This window comes from Haemaphysalis longicornis, unplaced genomic scaffold (genome assembly GCF_048455015.1).
Source record: "Haemaphysalis longicornis isolate Haplotype H1 unplaced genomic scaffold, Haemaphysalis longicornis Haplotype H1 scaffold_12, whole genome shotgun sequence".
NCBI lineage: Eukaryota > Metazoa > Arthropoda > Arachnida > Ixodida > Ixodidae > Haemaphysalis > Haemaphysalis longicornis.
The window spans coordinates 96,499,571-96,519,241 of record NW_027526225.1 but is presented as its reverse complement, the minus strand read 5'-3'; the positions used below and the strand labels follow the sequence as shown (position 1 = coordinate 96,519,241).

The 19,671-nt window shown below is 47.8% G+C and overlaps 1 protein-coding gene across 6 annotated transcripts in view; it reads right to left on the bottom strand.

Annotated features, from left to right (window-relative positions):
- Positions 1-19,671, bottom strand: part of LOC144163035 (uncharacterized) — a 265,629-nt gene that overhangs the window by 118,550 nt on the left and 127,408 nt on the right. For 3 of the 6 annotated variants that reach the window (XM_077693815.1, XM_077693816.1, XM_077693821.1), the window contains exons 17-19: positions 14,128-14,394; positions 12,012-12,257; positions 1,699-1,962 (exon numbers count right to left, since the gene is read on the bottom strand). In XM_077693815.1, coding sequence (XP_077549941.1) covers positions 1,699-1,962; positions 12,012-12,257; positions 14,128-14,394 — 777 coding nt within the window. The remainder of the gene's footprint in view (positions 1-1,698; positions 1,963-12,011; positions 12,258-14,127; positions 14,395-19,671) is intronic. The other 3 variants (XM_077693819.1, XM_077693820.1, XM_077693818.1) reach the window with 2 other exon arrangements.

Genomic DNA, 19,671 nt, shown 5'->3' with positions numbered 1-19,671 from the left:
ACGTTCATGGCTCCACGAACTAGTTCACAAAACGCGCGCAGGCTGGCACTGGCGCGCTAGCGAGTTCTCGTTGGCGTGCTGTTGCCATAAGCACCGACTGCTTGCAGGCAGTGGGCACAGGCCAGAATGAACAGACCCTTGGCCTGGTGCGAACACGCTTTTTACGGCACAGGCATAAGGGATGCAAGCTCCAAATATGGGGGAAAAGCGCATGACATTTGGGCGTCTGCGGGTACGCGGAGGCCGTTCATGCACTGCGTAGGTTTCGGCTAGTGAATGCTACGATTCCAATCCGTCCTAGGAGGCTTATCTTTATGCATTTTTACAGCTGACAACATGGCAGAAGCGCGGTACGATGATTACTGAGTTATTGAGAATGCCCATCCAACAACGCCAACGGTTGTGTTTTACAGAACCGAAACCGAATCCGAAACTTGTTTGGTTGCTCACCTTGGGCATCGTCCAATCACGGTGCCCGCTCCTCCTAACGTCACAGCTTTAGTTGGTGCGGCCGCCGCAAACCGCGCATGGTAGTTTTTCTTCTTTCGCGCTTTGTAAAATAATTACCGATTTGTCAACCGAATAAATGATGAAAAGTGTGCTAATTTGAGCCAGTCTACGCAGTGCAAGCAAAAACGGGAGCTTGACAAATTCACTTCAGTGTCCCTTTAAAAGTGGTGCCGGTATGATTGAAATGAGGCAACCTTCAAAATGAAGCAAGGTTGTGTTGGGCCATGCAGACAAAGTAAAAGTTTGTTCGACAGATTTGATGTTTTGTTGTGCCCGCAGCACTTGCCTGGCAGCAAGCGATGCTTTGTTCACTGAGAAATGGATCAATCGAAGCTAAAATTCTGATTCTCACACCAAATTGTGCGTTTCCTGAAGTATGCGTTGACGTAACAAGGACAGGCCTTCAAGCGAAAATTAGTGCGCCGTTCACTCTGCAGCGGAGTGCCAAACATTTTTTTATTGTCTGTCCTCCTAGATGGCGCCCCCATTCTGCGCAGGACCGCTGTGCGCCTTTGCTGTTTTTTTTTTCAGCTAGCTGCTGCCAGAGCAAAAACACCCATGTCTGATAAGGCCACTGAACGGTCAGGTTCGATTAACAAGATCATTACAACAGATGAAATACTACTGAACGCTTGTATTTATAGGTCTCATCGATTTGTACTGCACTTTCTGCACAAGCTCAGAATTCGTTAAGCCAGTTCAGAGCAGGCGCCGCCACTGCAGAACTGGTCCTGCACTTTTGTCGTCTGCTTCTGCACCTCCTCCCTGGGAAGTGCAGGGAAAGCCGTGAACTGGTCCTGCACTCCCAAAATCGTCGGTAAATCGCAGAGAAAACTACAGGCACCGTGCACTGAACTCTAAAATCGAAGAGGCGACTGCTGCACTACCTGAATGAGTGCAGCTAGCGCAGCCAAATCGTGACGGCATGGTAAGGTACGTGTACCAGTAGGAAAAGCTGCAGTGAGCCGATCATAGGCCAGGCGATCAACCGAGCCCTGCTCCAGTCGACACTGGTGCCGATCTCATCAGACAAAGACCCTCTTTCACCGCGTGCACAAAGTGATTGCATAAACATCCTCCAAGTCAGGGTGGCATTGCCTCATAGCCAAGGCTGCATATTCTCCACGTAAACCTCGAATGTGACTTTGAACGAGTGTGTCAGGGGTCGACGAAGGCACTCCAACATACCGATGCTTCCAGCGCCGCAGTGATGGCCGGCCTGTGGCCCCCTCCTCCGCTCACCAGGCCGTGATGGTCCTCAGAGTTGTCCAAGGGGATTACTTCCTCCTCGAGCACCCCATCTGCGGGCCGCTCCGTGCGGGACAACACGCCGAACCCGGCCTCGCTGAGGGGGTAACCGCCACTGCCAGCGCTCTCCGCAGCCCCATCCCGATGTCCCGGGCAGGATGGTGTCCTGGGCAGCCTAGGCGCCCCTTGGGACGGACCAGCACTCTGCACAGAGTTCCCAAGGAAGCACAAGCACTGTTGGAGGCAGACTAGTGGTCTGGGTGAGTTGGTCCATGCAGATATAATACAAATTTGTTCGAAAGATTTAATGTTTTGTAGTGCTCCCAGCCCTCGTCCGGCAGCAAGCGATGCTTTATTCTCTGAGAAATGGATCAATTTAAGGCTGGACGCCAGGATCAGATGGTGAAAAGTGGCCAAAAAATTGTTTTTGGGGAATCCACATTTTCGGATTGCTTGTTTTATATTCTATGCATTTGCAAAGTTTCCTCACCAGGAACCACCGTGAAGTGCCAACGCAAAATATTTATGCAATCTGAGGTGGAGAAATATTTCCGCAAAATGAGAAAAACACGGCAATTTTCGCCGCGCAGTATCTCCGGACATCGCCGGAACGACGTCACTGGGCGCCACCATCTTGGTCGCATTAGACCGGCCGAGTCTTCAACTTCCTCTTTACGGTCTCTGCTTTCATTGTCGCTCACTCAGACACGCACAAACGGCAGTAAAAGAGAGACGGTGAAACCAAGCAACCCATCTACTACTACTACTACTACTAAGTGGTTCGAGTGAAAAGGAAAAGAGATGCACTGGGGATATTATTGAGCCCAGCTGGGGGCTCACCTGCATACAACCCAGTGCGGGGGGGAGGGGGAGGAGGGTATATAAAGATTAGAGAGGAGAAAGGGAGTGATAAAGGGATACCCATCCATACTAAGACGCGATTGGCTATTCCGCCGCGTTCGCTGAAATGGCTCTACTATAGTGCCTAGAATATACTGGCTAGTGTCTCGAGCGGAGCGCTTCGCTATGGGAGAGCGTGGCGCCGTTTGCAATGTAAGCCCACCGCTCCCGCAGCTCCTAGGATTTTAGCCACTGGAGAACAGCCCCTCCCACGGCGGCTCGGAACAGCAAACCACGGGGGCCTTGGTGACGGTGGCCAAGAAACGCCTGAGCGAGTGGTGGACCATAGTGCGCCGGTAATTGAACTGAACCTGCAGCAACCGCTCCGCAAAGGCAGCCTGAACTCAACGACAGTGTGTGTGCGCGTGAATCATAGTGCGTGATGGACCGTCACCGTACGCACCGGCTCCCCGGAGAACGAAACTGAGCTCTCCGAAATTGTCATTTCGTGTGGTTTTGTGTGCTGTTTTTTTTAGGTTTGTGTGTGAACAGTTTATACGGTCTGGGCACCAATGTTGGAGCCCGCCCGATACAAAGGGTACGACCACAGATCATCATCATCATCATCATCATCATGCTGCTTTAGCAGACGATGCAGTTTTTTCGCTTCGGAAGGCGGAAAGGTGGCCTTGTGCGTGCGTGATTAAAGAGCTTGTGGACGTATTTTTTCTTCGCCGAGAGGCACTGTTTATTGTTCTGCGTGGGTGCTTGGACATGCAAGCCATTCCGTCAGCCCCTCCCAGCCGTTCTGGGCTGATATTGCACTGGTTCGGCGGGCATGCGCGAGTATCCGTGCCACGCCAAATCGCGGGCTGTGTTCCGGGTTGTTGTTTTCCTGTCGCTGTCACTAAAACCGCTTTGTTTAACTGTAAACCAAGCGGACAATGCCAAAGTGATGGTGCAAATCGACAACATGCGAATTGCGCCGCTGTGTAAAAGCGGTATACCGCCCAAACAAGGGACATGTTTACCAATTCCGCGGATGATACGCGGCTTGCGTAATAGGAACGAAGCATCAGAAGAAAATACAGAAGGGTAACGGAGGCTGCAGTTGTTTGCGAAAAGTTTGTTCAGAGCAGTTGTACCGAGCAAATGCTTATATATGTTCACGTGCATGTTCTATGCACTATAGCGCTGCTTATACGGAGCGTGCCAGCTGCATATATTAAACAGCTGCCTGATACTGCCGGATACCCACCGGTTTTTTTAAAGGGTACAAGCGTCCCCGTACCGTAGCTTGTCTCGACGGTGGAATAAACGCTTGGAGCTTGACCACAAGCAGCCGTAGGAGGCGATGTGGGAGGTCCCTTGAACCCCTTCGCGCGGGGTAAGGAATCGCTGGGCACCCACCAGTCAAAAGGGTACAAGCGCCCCCTGTACCAACCTGGCAGGGGATAAAGGGCTTTGGACCCGCTCTACCACTGCGGCATACGTGGGAGGCTGCTGCTCCGCGACTTCACTCGCTGACCACCCACCAGTTTGAAAGTGGGAACAGGCGCCTACCTCGGGGGTTCCTGGAAACCGTAATACCACGCCGTACCGTATCATTTGGTTACAAGAAAGTGGTAGGTACTTCTGTACCGCTGGGCACCAACCAGTATAAAAATTGGTACAAGCACCCCCTGAACAGGGGATCCAGTGCTTGGGAAGTTACCCGACTTTGTCGGGAAAATGCCCCAGTGGAAGGGGTCGTAACTTTTAGCACCGACGACGATGGTCGAGTGGTAAAACACTCGTGTCTTAAGCGGGAGGCACCAGGTTCGAATCCTGGGCCGCCGGATACCCACCGGTTTCTTTAAAGGGTACAAGCGTCCCCGTACCGTAACTTGTCTCGATGGTGGAACAAACGCTTGGAGCTTGACCACAAGCAGCCATGGGGTGCCATGTGGTAGGTCACTCGAACCCCTTCGGGCGGGGTCTGGGATCTCTGGGCACCCACCAGTTCAAAGGGTACAAGCGCCCCCTGTCTCGGCGGGGGATAAAGGGCTTGGACACGCATTACCACTGCGGCAGACGTGGTAGGTTCCTCTGGAGCCGCTGGTCACCCGCCAGAATGTAAATGGAGACAGGCGCCCCCCGTACGGGGGATCCAGTGTACTGTAAACCGTTCCACCACGTCAGTTTGTACCATGGGGTACGAGAATGTGGGACCGCTACTTCGGTACCGCTGGGCACCAACCAGTGAAAAATTGGTACAGGCACCCCCTGCACAGGGGATCTCGTGCTTGGGAAGTTACCCGACTTTGTCGGGAAATGCCCTGGTGGAAGGGGTCGTAACTTTTTCTGAGTTGTGCGTTTTCGTGTTGTAGCTGTTGCATGTGAGGGTCATCAATCGGTGTTGGCATTTCGAGTTGCTTTTTTTTAGTTTTGCGTTTTCCCGTTGTAGCTGGTACGTGCGAGGGTCGTCAAGGCAAAGAAATAGCCACCAAACACCTGATACTCACTTTTCACCGCTGCACACTGCCCGAGCATGTCAACGCAGGTTTCATTCGTTCTTCTGTCTGGCCGTACATCCGAACCCGCGGGGCTGTGTCAAGTGCCAGCCGTTCGGGCATGGTACCAACTCCTGTCCCGGCAGAACAACATGTGCCAAATGCGCCCATCATGATCATCTCAGCAGCAGAAGGAGCTGTTTATTGATTCCGCTTGTGCCAACTTCAGCTCCAGATTATGGCAAGCGTCAAGAAGCAGCGAAATGAAAGCACGCGCATTTTGTTCCGCTGTGCACTAGCGAGTACCGTTCCAACAGGGAAAATGTGTCGCTCTTTAAAGCACCGACTAAACTCGCCGCGGTGGCTCAGTGGCTAAGACGTTGCGCTGCTGAGCACAAGTTCGCGGGTTCGATTCCCGGCCGCGGCAGCTGCTTTTCGATGGAGGCGAAAAGCAAAAACGCCCTGGTGTACGAGATTTCGACGCACGTTAAAGATCCCCAGGTGGTCAAAATTAATCCGTAGCCCTCATCTACTACGGCGCGCCTCATCGCCTGCGTTACGTCGGCGCGTTAAACCCTACAATAAATATTCGAAGCACCGACTGACCCTTCACGGTTGTCAGAGTGGGAGAAGCGGATCAAGAGAGCGGACAGGAAGCTGACGCCAATTGCGGTGAAACTGCGCGCCCGCCGCTCCTCCAGCCCGGCCGTGTCCCGGCGCCCGCCTCGAGCCCGCCCTCGGTGCAGTGGTGCAGTTCACACGCGGTCCATTTTGCATATGCTTTCCTCGGTTTCGCGGTCGACTCGGTTGCCGTTGAGTGGTTTCATCATGCCTTGCGACTCTGTGCAGTGACGTTATTGTTATCACGACTGTCATTATTGTTATCATGTGCCAGCTTACGAGAAATTCGCAGCTCGAAAGACGCATCGAAAACGTGCCCGCGGTATCCCCGTCGTTTGTCCTTGATTGGGAAACGCAGTGTATGCGTCCACAATCGTGGTTCATAAAGTGAACTTTTGGACTCATTGCGATGTTATAAAATGCTGAGTTATTGCTGTTTCACAGCGCGCTTGCGAGCTTTTGGGAATGTAACTGTCACGTTGCGGCACGCGAGGCACAAGTTGCAGTGTGCGCTGCATTGCGGCAACGTGTTCAGGCGGCGCCCGATTATGGGACTGGTTGGTATTGCACACGAGTAATAAAAATTGATGTGTGCGAAGTGAAATTTAATTCCAAACGAGAGGTGGCTATACACAGCAACGTTACCTAAATTACGATCGTGGTGAAATATGACGAGAGGGGGGTGCAATGATCCACCACGTCGCAGTGAGCAACTTTTGACGTGGCTCTACACTCATTCGTACAGCGCAGTCTGGGATTAAAAATATTATTTTCGGCGTTTCGATCATTCAAAAATACATGTTGAGGTTGCAGCAATTGGCAATTGATAATCTTGATGGAACATTACGTTGTCCATTTGGATAATGCAGTAAGAATAAGTTTTGCTTGAACTAGAAGAACGAGGTATGCTAATAATAATTAATGTTGCAATTGTGTAAGAAAGTATATACTCTGCTTTCAAAAAGCTCATTTTATGCTTGTGATGCGCTAATATAACCTTTCAACACTGAACAGCCCCATGAACTAAGCTGTAGCTTCAGCAAGGGTATGACACCCAGCAATCAGTTGAAAGTCAATTGGCATACAATACTATTATAGCAATAACACATAACAATGTCAAAGAAAAACCACGCCTCCCTCTTCACTTTAGGGACGGCTATGCAGTACGCATCCATCAAGTAAAGTATAGGCACCTTAGTAGTGTATATTAAACATCGTGGTACACTCAGCGTAAAACAGGCCCTTCTGCCATCTTAAGGACTGCATATAAAAACCTCCAATGAGCCAGGAAGGCATCCCAGATGCACCACATCAAAGGCCAAAGGTCTTTGAGGTCCTCCCCAAGCAAGGAAAGCAAGGACTATGCTTTGAAAGTCGTGAAGTCATTGTAAACTTTGAGTGCCGTTTTCTCATAAGTGTATTACACAAGTTCATCGTTGCTCGTGGAAAGGATAGCGTGGCAACAACTGGGCGTATTTTGACCCTGTCTGTTTTATTTCAATCCTTGAAGAGTACTGCACGGCAAGACAGTCTCAGATTTTCATTTTAGGGCCTAGTTGTTTTTTAATGTGGAATTTACGGCTCGGTCGATTGTGTCCTACAGGGTACACGTAAAAATATGGTTTTCTGTAAAACAAAATGAAGGGTGTAAAAGAATTTTTAAGACTGTCTTGCCCTGTATTGTTCTTTCAGCTGCAGTTACAGAGTATTAAGAATTTCCAGCCATGTGTCAATACCTCGCTAGGCTTTCCACAAGCAGGCAACATGTAAGCACCTGTAACACAGGAACTACTGAATGTATCATTATGAAATTTTAAATTTCGCCATTTGGAGTGTTTTCCAATGTGCGTGCCAAATTTGATCAATCTCCGCCAAAAAAAACAAAAAATTCACACCGATCCCCACGTCTCCCTTAAAATCAAAATTTTGATTCTCACACCAAATTGTGCATTTCGTGAAGTCTGCAATGACGTAACCAGGACAGACCTTCACGCGAGCATTAGTGCGCCGTTTACTCGGCAGAGGAGTGCCAAACATTTCTTTTTTTATTGCCTGTCCCCCTAGATGGCGCCACCATTCTGCGCAGGACGGCTGTCTGCCTTTGCTCTGTTTTTTCAGATAGGTGCTGCCAGAGCAAACACAACCATGTCTCATAAGGCCACTGAATGGCCAGGTTATTTATGAACAGCCAGGGTAATTATGCCCTCACCCCCTTAAACTTATAACGAGGTCTTACCCTGGTAGCGCCTTTCTACGGCGAAAAGGCAGTGGAAGTCAATGAGCACATCAATGATGTGTCTCAGATACTGATGGTAACAGTGTGAAGTTCCTACAGGTGGTGAAGATGCAGGAGTACAGGGCCATTTGCCTAACACATCAAGATGGTTGTGATAACAGATGACAAAGGCAGCGGTACAGGTGAAAACGCAATGTGGAACTTATACGCATGCTTTCTGAGGAGGCAAAATCCACAAGGGTTTCCCAACACACAAGGGAACTCCCGGTGCACTTCTCTCGGCGGGGACCTCAGAATACACGTGGTACAAGATGAGCTTCAAAGATACGGTTTCCTCATCACACAACGAAAGGCAATTGGTCACAAACGTTGGTTCTTCCATTAAAAACAATGGTGAATACGATGTAATTTTTGCAGGAGTACCTTTTCGCATTGCCTCAGGACACCCACTCAAGCAGGACAGGCAGAACAGAAGGCTGCTCTGAGCATTTGTCTTTTATGAATAACCGGGCAGCATGGTTTTTTTTCTGAGTCTGTTCAGCCTCTCAATCTGCTTATGCCCTTTTTGCATGAATGAGGCGCATGCACTGTACTGTGATCACCCGCAGAAGTGGCTTCACAAAATAACAAAACAGACACACTTATTTAAGAAGGCAGATTGGTCTTTGCGGCCGAAAAACGTCCGTTTTCTGAAAAATGGCATTTTCGGACATCACGGCTATTTTTACTATCAGTCTGCAAATTTCCGCATCAAAAGGCCCCATATTTCATTATAAATAACATTTTAAAGTTCACTCTACAGCTCAGTTCGTGTAGAATTCGATGGTGAAACGGCACACTAGCATTCCGCCCTCCGATATTTCGGCAACCAGAGCAGGTACAACTGTAATTTTTAGCTTCTGATACCAAAATGTGTGGGCAATACAATGTCGGAACAATTTTTTTAAATGGAGGCTTTGAAAAATTACAGGGTGTCTAGCAAATTGCCTAATTCAATTTCCCTGACTTTTCCAGGTTTTCCATGACCATTTTAGTTGAAATTCCCTGACCAATACAACACGCGCCATTTTGTGGAAACAGTCTTTTCTCTATGCATATAAAAAGCGTAGAGAAAAGACATTCTATTATACGGAAAAACACATTATACGGAAAAACCGAAAATATTCGCAATCACAATTAAATATCTCAAAAATATTATATTTGCAAAAAATTTAATTGCAGATTTGAAATTAGCTCAGAAAACTCCATATTCCTGTGCAGTTAGATTAAAATTGTTTATTAAATAAAAAAATAGCTGCAAGAAAAGTCTGCCCCCTTAAAGGGCCCATGAAGACAAAATACAAATTCCTTTTATTCGAAAGATTCCCTGTTCTATTGTGCCCCCAGTGCTTCTCCGAAAGAAAACGATGCTTTATTCACTGCGAAATCAATCAATTGAAGCTAAAATATCGATTATCGCGCGAAATCGTGTGTTCGAACGACGTTTGCAATGGCATCATAAGAACAAGTCTTTCAGCTAAACTTGGTGTGGAGCAGAGGGATGTTTACTGTTAGTGAACCCAGATGGCACCCAGGTGGCAAGCTGTTTTCTGCTTTCCGGTTGTTTGTAACCGTATTTATTCCTGGCTTGTTCTTGTTCATGGAGAAAATGATCGTTTCATGAAACATAGCGCTCGCTCGACAAATTTAGTCACGTAAGACACCGTCGCTTGCATAAATTGGCCAGTGCCGTCTGAGACAACCCCAAATCCCCACATAGCTGTGCATCTCAACCAATCATAGTGCCCGCAGTACCAACGGCAGAACACTTCGGTACTCCTATGTTTACGTGTGCTTTCATAACTTCCACTGTTTGTCCCACCATTGTTACTGCTATAAAAAGAATGGGCCCTAAATTTAAGTGCAAAAAGCTCATTTGGCAAGCTTTTAAGCCCTGCCTAAGTTGCGTTTGCTTTTGCTGGCCTCCGCCAATCGCAGAGCTGGCTGGTATGACATAATAGGATCTGTTGCGGGAAACGACCGAGTGGGTCGCGTGTTCATTTTCTTTTTTCCTAATTATACAGCTTATTTGAGCGAAGTTTACAATACAAGTGCTGTCAGCATGATTCTAACGAGGCAATCTTTTGAATGAACCAAACTTTCATTTTGTCTTCATGGCCCTCTTAAGTCAGGAGTTGACGGGATCGGCGCGCTGCTGTTTTCACGAACCGCTTGAAAACAGTCTCCCTTGTCAAGGCAGAGCCCCAGTGCGCATCTTTCCGTTGTGTTACAGCCACAAACAAGGGTCCTGTATACCTACGTCCTAAAGCAGCACGAAGGAAGGGGGCTTCATGCAACACCTATTAGTAGTTTTATTTGGACCTCTCTTCAAGACGATGAAAATGCGGGAGCCATGAGCAGCCCATGGCACATTGGAAGCAGACTTTGTGGCGTTTTTCGGTACATGGTTGTGTACAGGTACATGTCTTGCTTTGCTAACAAAAAAAACTTACACCATCTTCCCGTGGGGAACCCTGATGAGGATGCGAAGCATCGTGGCGGTTCCGTGTGGTTTCTTTGTGTTGCCGTTATGTTGAGTGATCTGGTTTTTACTAGCGCCAGAGGGAATTCTGCGCCCGGGTCCAAACCGGTGGCAAAGCCACGCAAGTGCTGTTGTGTTACGGAGAGTAGGCGGTGGTTCTCGAGGCGCCGAACCTCGTCAATCATGTCCTTGTCGGTGTTGTCTCTGTGGTAGAATGGGTAGTCTCCGTCAGCTTTGGTGAGGTAAAGGTTGTTGACATTGGTGCACCAGCTGAGAGCAATGTACACGCCCTCCTCTTCGCAGCTTTGTCTTCTCGTTCTTCTTCTCCTTCGGCGGTTCCCCTACGGGAAGATGACGACGGTGGTTGAACGCGAACCGATCTCGTGATGGATCCTTTGATTGGCCAATCCCTAGGGGCATCCACAATCAGCATCAGAGACGCTGCGAACGGGGCTGGTTGAGCTGCAAGGCACGTGGCGCTTCCGCCACAGCTTTCCCACAGGAAATTCAGCATCCCCCTCTAAAGTTTTCAGTTCGTCGTTTCCGTTGACGTTCAGCTTCCCGTGCCTTCGTTGTATCAGTAGCTTCTTGACGTACTTTGACTGAGTCAAGGACATAAGGCGAGTTCGTAGCACTTGCTCCTGTCCCGGATTTGTAGCGTAGTGGGAAGAGAACCGCGTACCCCCCGTTGCGGCCAGAGAGTCGTGGGATCGAAACCGGGCGCCGCTAACTATTTCTTTTTTTATAGTGTATTATCGCCTTGCTGTGGGTGTAAGGAGGACAGTTGCGCATGCGCAGTGAGCGTGTGGACGGCGCCGCCATCAACGACGCAGGACAAGGCAAACCTAACAAATGCTCCGCATTTAAAAATTAAAGCCGATCCACCCAATGTGAAAGCTGTCGGAAGTGCAGTGCAGTGATTCGCCATAATGGTCTGTAGCGCCGTTATCCGCTCACTGCTACCACCCAATGCAATTCGAATTTCCCTCCTTCACTGTGCTGGCGCGCCCTCTGCCTGAAACAGCGTCAGCGGGAGTTCCCTCCATTTTATGCTTGCTTCTCCGTCTGCACGTGCAAGCGTTGCACCACCACTTTTTTTCGCTTACTGTTGTAAAAACCAACGCAACGAGCATTCTTAACTAAATGAACGCAGGCGCTGCCAGTTAATTACGTATATTTTGCCTCAAATGTACCTGCAGTTTCCTTTGCGCTAAACAACGGGGAGACGTATGACAAGCGCCAGCGGTTCACGAGTTTCAAACGCTTGCGACTGTATAAACCGCTTCGCTTTCGAAGCCTGTGGGTTGCGCTGCAGGAACAGAATGCCATGTGGGTGTCTCTACTTGGGTCCAGTGAGCGAGCTACGACGACAAGGCGAGCCCCTAAAGTGCTCTCCACTTAAAATTCTCTAGGCAAATTTCTTAGTGACGGGATCCAGTGGCTGATGACGATCCTGAACGGGCATGGGGAGAAGCTGAAGTTGGATGCCATTGTATGCGATCATGGCCCCCACATAACCACATCAACGACTGCCAACACTTACTTGTGCAGCAGCCACTGATGTTCCATCCACTTCTGCATTGTGCACAGCCCTGGACTCTTCCAGCATTTCCTTTTCGATGAGCACGTCGTTCGGCCTCGTCAGGTGTGAAACCCTTGGACTGCCGGCCTGCCACCTGCTCTCTTCCGGTTCCAAACGTTCTTGCTTCGGAGAACGGAACTGCCCTGGTTTCTGCGCTCCCACTTCCTCTCCGGAACATGGGGACTCTCTCTTTTGACTCCTCGAGCCCTGCACCATAAATTCACTCATTTCACAGACAGAACTAGGTGCGAACAAGATTGCATACGTTGGCAGGAAACAGTAAAAGGGCCCTTCTGACAACAAATTCCACAAAAATTTGGACTGATGACACAAGTTGTCTGCCAATAAACCCAAATGTTGATATCAGTACACTGATCCTGGCAAGCTAATGAACAGTAAAGAAAAAATTATCTTTAAACCTGTCCATACACACTATTAAAACAGCTCTTAAAACAGCTTCTTTTAATTTTGAAGTAAACTCTGTGAAACTTGCCAGTCTTGGTGCTTTTTTTCTAGTGATTGCAAATATGCCATTATTTTTTGTTTGAGTCAGTCAGTTAGTTCCCAAGATAATAGACATAATTAGCCATTTCTGAGGAACAATGGACAAACTAGTGCTGGTCATAAAACTAACCTTTATATTTTCCAATACTATCAGCCCTGGTGAACACAAAAAGATAATCGGTTTTTGGTACACCACTTGAAACAAATTTTACAGCTCATTAAACATTGGTGTTTGAAATAGGCATTCAAAATGGTTCCTTGCCACTGGTGCCACCCAAGATGAGCTATGAAATTAGTTCCAAGAGGTGAATCAAAAAACCGGTTCTCTTTTTGCGTTCACCAGGGTTCACAGTATTGTGAAGTATAAAGACTAAATTCTTACGGCTAACACTGTTTTGTGTATTGTTCCTCCAAAATGACTAATTATCTCTGAATATCTTGGCAACTGACTGACTGAAAAAAAACCTTGCCATATTTGAAGTCAATGGGGAAAAAGAAGGAAGATTGACAAGTTTCACAGAGTTTGCTTAAAAATTAAAAGAAGCTGTATTAAGAGTTAGGTAACTCTTGTTTAAGCAAGCACACAAGAACATAACACAGAGCTGGCACTTGCTTCTACAGCTCGAAGAGCATGGCTTTTGGTGGAGCGAAGTTTAACAAACTCCAGGTCGCTTGGTCAGGGCTGTGCTGTTGTCACCAATGACTTTGTGGCCGAAATAAACGGAACTACACAATCCACTCCTCTGAAAGGGTTTAGTTACTCGAACTCAGGAAAATCTCACGAAGCTAACGTAAACTGCAGTAACAGCAAACAGGGTTGGTATTTTCCTAGACTAATGCACTCCGAAATTTATTGGACTATGTCACCCAATCCGCTCCTCTGGTTCAAATGCACGTGAGATTAATGCTTCCACTAATGCACACAAAAGAGGAGCAATACTACTACCTGCTCGCAAGCGTGAGCAGGAAGTTCTAATACACAAGATCATTACAATAGATGAAATACTACTGAACGCTTGTATTGATAGGTCTCATCGATTTGGACTGCACTTTCTGCACAAGTTCAGAATTCGTTAAGCCAGTTCAGAGCAGGCGCCGCCACTGCAGAACTGGTCCTGCACTTTTGTCGTCTGCTTCTGCACCTCCTCCCTGGGAAGTGCACGGAAAGCAGTAAACTGGTCCTGCAACCCCAAAATCGTCGGTAAATCGCAGAGAAAACTACAGGCACCGTGCACTGAACTCGAAAATCGAAAAGGCGAGTGCTGCACTACCTGAATGAGTGCAGCTCGCGCAGCCAAATCGTGACGGCATGGTAAGGTACGTGTACCAGTAGGAAAAGCTGCAGTGAGCCGATCATGGGCCAGGCGATCAACCGAGCCCTTTCCATTCGACACTGGTGCCAATCTGATCAGACAAAGACCCTCTTTCACCGCGTGCACAAAGTGATTGCATAAACATCCCCCAAGTCAGGGTGGCATTGCCTCATAGCCAAGGCTGCAGATTCTCCACGTTAAACCTCAATCATGAGTTGTGAACGAGTGTGTCAGGGGTCGACGAAGGCACTGCAACATACCGATGCTTCCAGCGCCGCAGTGGTGGCCGGCCTGTGGCCCTCTCCTCCGCTCACCAGGCCGTGATGGTCCTCAGAGTCGTCCAAGATGATTACTTCTTTCTCCTCGAGCACACCATCTGAGGGCCGCTCCATGCGGGACAACACGCCGCACCCGCCCTCGCTGAGGGGGGAACCGCCACTGCCAGCGATCTCCGCAGCCCCATCCCGATGTCCCGGGCAGGATGGTGTCACGGGCAGCCTAGGCGCCTCTTTGGACGGACCAGCACTCTGCACAGAGTTCCCAAGGAAGCACAAGCACTGTTGGAGGCAGACTAGTGGTCTGGGTGAGTTGGTCCATGCAGATATAATACAAATTTGTTCGAAAGATTTAATGTTTTGTAGTGCTCCCAGCCCTCGTCCGGCAGCAAGCGATGCTTTATTCTCTGAGAAATGGATCAATTTAGGCTCTACCAAATGACTCTACCAAAAGGCTCTACCAAACGGCTCTACCAATTGGATGTCGCCATGGCAACAACAAGATGGCCGCCGGGCGGTTCGGCTGGTGTGCAGTTCACACGCGGTCCATTTTGCATACGCTTTCCTCGGTTTCGCGGTCGACTCGGTTGCCGTTGAGTGGTTTCACCATGCCTTGCGACTCTGTACAGTGACGTTATTGTTATCACGACTATCATTATTGTTATCATGTGCCAGGCTACGAGAAATTCGCAGCTCGAAAGACGCATCGAAAACGTGCCCGCGGTATCGCCGTCGTTTGTCCTTGATTGGGAAACGCAGTGTATGCGTCCACAATCGTGGTTCATAAAGTGAACTTTTGGACTCATTGCGATGTTATAAAATGCTGAGTTATTGCTGTTTCACAGCGAGCTTGCGAGCATTTGCGAATGGAACTGTCTCGTTGCGGCACGCGCGGCGCAAGTTGTAGTGTGCGCTGCATCGCGGCAACGTGTTCAGGCGGCGCCCGATTATGGGACTGGTTGGTATTACACACGAGTAATAAAAATTGATCTGTGAGAAGTGAAATTTAATTCCAAACGAAAGGTTGCTATACATAGCAACGTTACTTAAATTACGATCGTGGTGAAATATGACGGGAGGGCTGATGGGGTGCAATGATCCACCACGTCGCATTGAGCAACTTTTGCCGTGGCTCTATACTCATTCGTACAGCGCAGTCTGGGATTACAAAATATTATTTTCGGCGTTTCAATAATTAAAAAATACATGTTGAGGTTGCAGCATTTGGCAATTGATAATCTTGATGGCACATTACGTTGTCCATTTGGGTAATGCAGTAAGAATAAGTTTTGCTTGAACTAGAAGATCGAGGTATGCTAATAATAATTAATGTTGCAATTGTGTAAGAAAGCATATACTTTGCTTTCAAATAGCTCATTTTATGCTTGTGATGCGCTAATATAACCTTTCAACACTGAACAGCCCCATGTACTAAGCTGTAGCTTCAGCAAGGTTATGACACCCAGAAATCAGTTGAAAGTCTATTGGCATGCAATACTATTGTAACAATAACACATAACAATATCAAGAAAAACCAAGCCTCGCTCTTCACTTTGGGAACAGTTATGCATCATGCATCCATCAAGTAAAGTATAGGCACCCTAGTAGTGTATAGTAAACTCTGTGGTACACTCAGCGTAAAACAGGCCCTTCTGCAATCTCAAGGACTGCATATAAAAACCTCCAATGAGCCAGGAAGGCATCCCAGATGCACCAAATCAAAGGGCAAAGGTCTTTTAGGTTCTCCCCAAGCAAGGACAGCAAGGACTATGCTTTGAAAGTGGTGAAGTCATTGTAAACTTTGAGTGCCGTTTTCTCATAAATGTATTAGACAAGTTCATCGTTGCTCGTGGAAAGGATAGCATGGCAACAACTGGGCGTATTTTGACCCTGTCTGTTTTATTTTAATTCTTGAAGAGTACTGCACGGCAAGACAGTCTCAGATTTTCATTTTAGGGCCTAGTTGTTTTTTAATGTGGAATTTACGACTCGGTCGATTGTGTCCTACAGGGTACACGTAAAAATATGGTTTTCTGTAAAACAAAATGAAGGGTGTAAAAGAATTTTTAAGACTGTCTTGCCCTCTATTGTTCTTTCAGCTGCCGTTAAAGAGTATTAAGAATTTCCAGCCATGTGTCAATACCTCGCTAGGCTTTCCACAAGCAGACAATATGTAAGCACCTGTAACACAGGACCTATTCAATGTATCATTATGAAATTTTAAATTTCGCCATTTGGAGTGTTTTCCAATGTGCGTGCCAAATTTGATCAATCTCCGCCAAAAAACAAAAAATTCACACCAATCCCCTCGTCTCCCTTAAAATCAAAATTTTGATTCTCACGCCAAATTGTGCATTTTGTGAAGTCTGCAAGGACGTAACAAGGACAGACCTTCACGCGAGCATTAGTGCGCCGTTTAATCGGCAGAGGAGTGCCAAACATTTCTTTTTTTATTGTCTGTCCCCCTAGATGGCGCCACCATTCTGCGCAGGACGGCTGTCTGCCTTTGCTCTGTTTTTTCAGATAGGTGCTGCCAGAGCAAAAACAACCATGTCTCATAAGGCCACTGAACGGCCAGGTTATTTATGAACAGCCAGGGTAATTATGCCCTCACCCCCTTAAACTTATAACGAGGTCTTACCCTGGTAGCGCATTTAAACGGCGAAAAGGCAGTGGAAGTCAATGAGCACATCAATGATGTGTCTCAGATATTGATGGTACCAGTGTGAAGTGCCTACAGGTGGTGAAGATGCAGGAGTACAGGGCCATTTGCCTAAAACATCAAGATGGTTGTGATAACAGATGACAAAGGCAGCGGTACAGGTGAAAACGCAATGTGGAACTTATACGCATGCTTTCTGAGGAGGCAAAATCCCCAAGGGTTTCCCAACACACAAGGGAACTCCCGGTACACTTCTCTCGGTGGGGACCTGAGAATACACGTGGTACAAGTTGAGCTTCAAAGATACGGTTTCCTCATCACACAACGAAAGGCAATTGGTCACAAACGTTGGTTCTTCCATTAAAAACAATGGTGAATGCGATGTAATTTTTGCAGGAGTACCTTTTCGCATTGCCTCAGGACACCCACTAAAGCAGGACAGGCAGAACTGAAGGCTGCTCTGAGCATTTGTCTTTTATGAATAAACGGGCAGCATGGTTTTTTTTCTGAGTCTGTTCAGCCTCTCAATCTGCTTATGCCCTTTTTGCATGAATGAGGCGCATGCACTGTACTGTGATCACCCGCAGAAGTGGCTTCACAAAATAACAAAACAGACACACTTATTTAAGAAGGCAGATTGGTCTTTGCGGCCGAAAAACGTCCGTTTTCTGAAAAATGGCATTTTCGGACATCACGGCTATTTTTACTATCAGTCTGCAAATTTCCGCATCAAAAGGCCCCATATTTCATTATAAATAACATTTTAAAGTTCACTCTACAGCTCAGTTCGTGTAGAATTCGATGGTGAAACGGCACACTAGCATTCCGCCCTCCGATATTTCGGCAACCAGAGCAGGTACAACTGTAATTTTTAGCTTCTGATACCAAAATGTGTGGGCAATACAATGTCGGAACAATTTTTTTAAATGGAGGCTTTGAAAAATTACAGGGTGTCTAGCAAATTGCCTAATTCAATTTCCCTGACTTTTCCAGGTTTTCCATGACCATTTTAGTTGAAATTCCCTGACCAATACAACACGCGCCATTTTGTGGAAACAGTCTTTTCTCTATGCATATAAAAAGCGTAGAGAAAAGACATTCTATTATACGGAAAAACACATTTGTTGCAAGTGCCCTAATTCTCAAAATGCACTTTGATTAAATTCAGTTTCTTCAGTTTGAGGTTTGCTTGCCTTCAGTTACGGCTTCAGAGAGTTTATTTCATCTTGCGGGATAGAAACTTCAAGTTGCGCTTCAGCAAGCACCTTTTGCTTTTTTTCTTGATTGTCCTGGCTTGACATGACACGTGAACCGCATGGTGCGTTGCGCGTGCAGCTCCTCCCACTGCCGCGCGCGTCGCGCGCGGCAGTGGGAGGAGCTGGACGACTTACGCCAATGGGGAGCCGCGCGCCTCATGGCGGCAGTTTCGAAGCTCCAGATGCAGCCGGCTGGCTCCGCCAGATATGTTAAGGCTTACCACCCCGGCAGGTATTGCATGGGCCCTTTCAGTAGCGGCGCGGATGATGTTTTATTGTACCGTTTTCGCCCACATTATAAGCTCCTTTATCTCACAAGCAACTTCGTGCGTGCCTTGTGCGGCATTTTAGAGAGCGCTTAGAAGCGGTCGCTCGAGCTCCCGTCACCACTTCGCGGTCGAAGCCGCCGACATGTTGCCGCCGCCGGCAGCACCACGCGCAGCGTGCGGGTAGTTCCGCGGCAGCGTCAGCGCGCCTGTGACGTGCGCGGCGCGTTTTCGCGAGCAGAAAACACCCAATGCGATTCACTGGGTTCCCGCGTAAACCATGTTCCTTTTTGATTATGTAATTCTGGCTCCTGACGCCATAAGGAAGTTCTTTCAAGATTAGCCCCCAAAAAACGCTGCCTTTTAAAATTCGCTGGAAAAAAAAAACCGTTTTGCGTGCGATTTGGACCCCACCTACACGTCCCTCTGCCGCAAATGCACCCAGCAACCAAGCCAGGTGCGTGAACCGCACGGCGAGTTTCTGCACGCGATTCGTGCGCAGTATTTTCACGGCCGCGTCGACGATTTCGTGCCTGCGGTGGCTCATTTCCTGCACATGCAAGTGCGTTTGTGCCTTGAGTCGCATTTTAAAGAGCGGTTAGAAGCGGCCGTTGGAGCTACCGCACTACTCCGCGGCCAGTGCTGCCGCCATGTTGCCACCGCCTACCGCTCGGCACGCACCGTGCGGGTGGTTTCTGCGGCGGCGTCAGCGCGCCTCGGCCGTACGCGCCGCGTTTTCCCTTGCAGAAAAACCAGAAAACGTTTCATGCGGTTCACGCTTTCGTCGCGAGCGAACGTGTTGCGTTCGGTTTCCATTCGCGTTGCGTTCCACTGGTTTCCCCTATTCTAAAACTGTGTGGGCAGGCCCCAATGTGGTTTTCCCTGACTGGTACTACTTAATTAAAAAATTCCCTGAATATTCCCTGACTTTTCCCGGTGGCTAAAAATTCCCTGACTTTTCCTGGTTTTCCCGGCGCTAGACACCCTGAATTATTATTGTGTTCAATTTACACCACCTGTGAGCCAATTCTGGCACAGCGTGGAAGGAGTGAAGTTTAGTGTGTTGTTAAGACGACAAAAAAAAAAGCTAAATCAGAAAAATGATTTCAACATTGCATTCTTTAATCATTTGTCTGCCTAGCCAAGGGGTAATTGTCATTCTGTATGGTGGGGTTATGTTGTACTGTAGACCGAAAATAATCGCAATTACCATTAAATATCACCAAAAATAATCAATTTGCAAAAAATTTAATTGCCGATTTGAAATGAGCTAAAAAAACTCCATATTCCTCTGCAGTTAGATTAAAATTGGTTATTAAAAAAAAATAGCTGCAAGAAAAGTCTC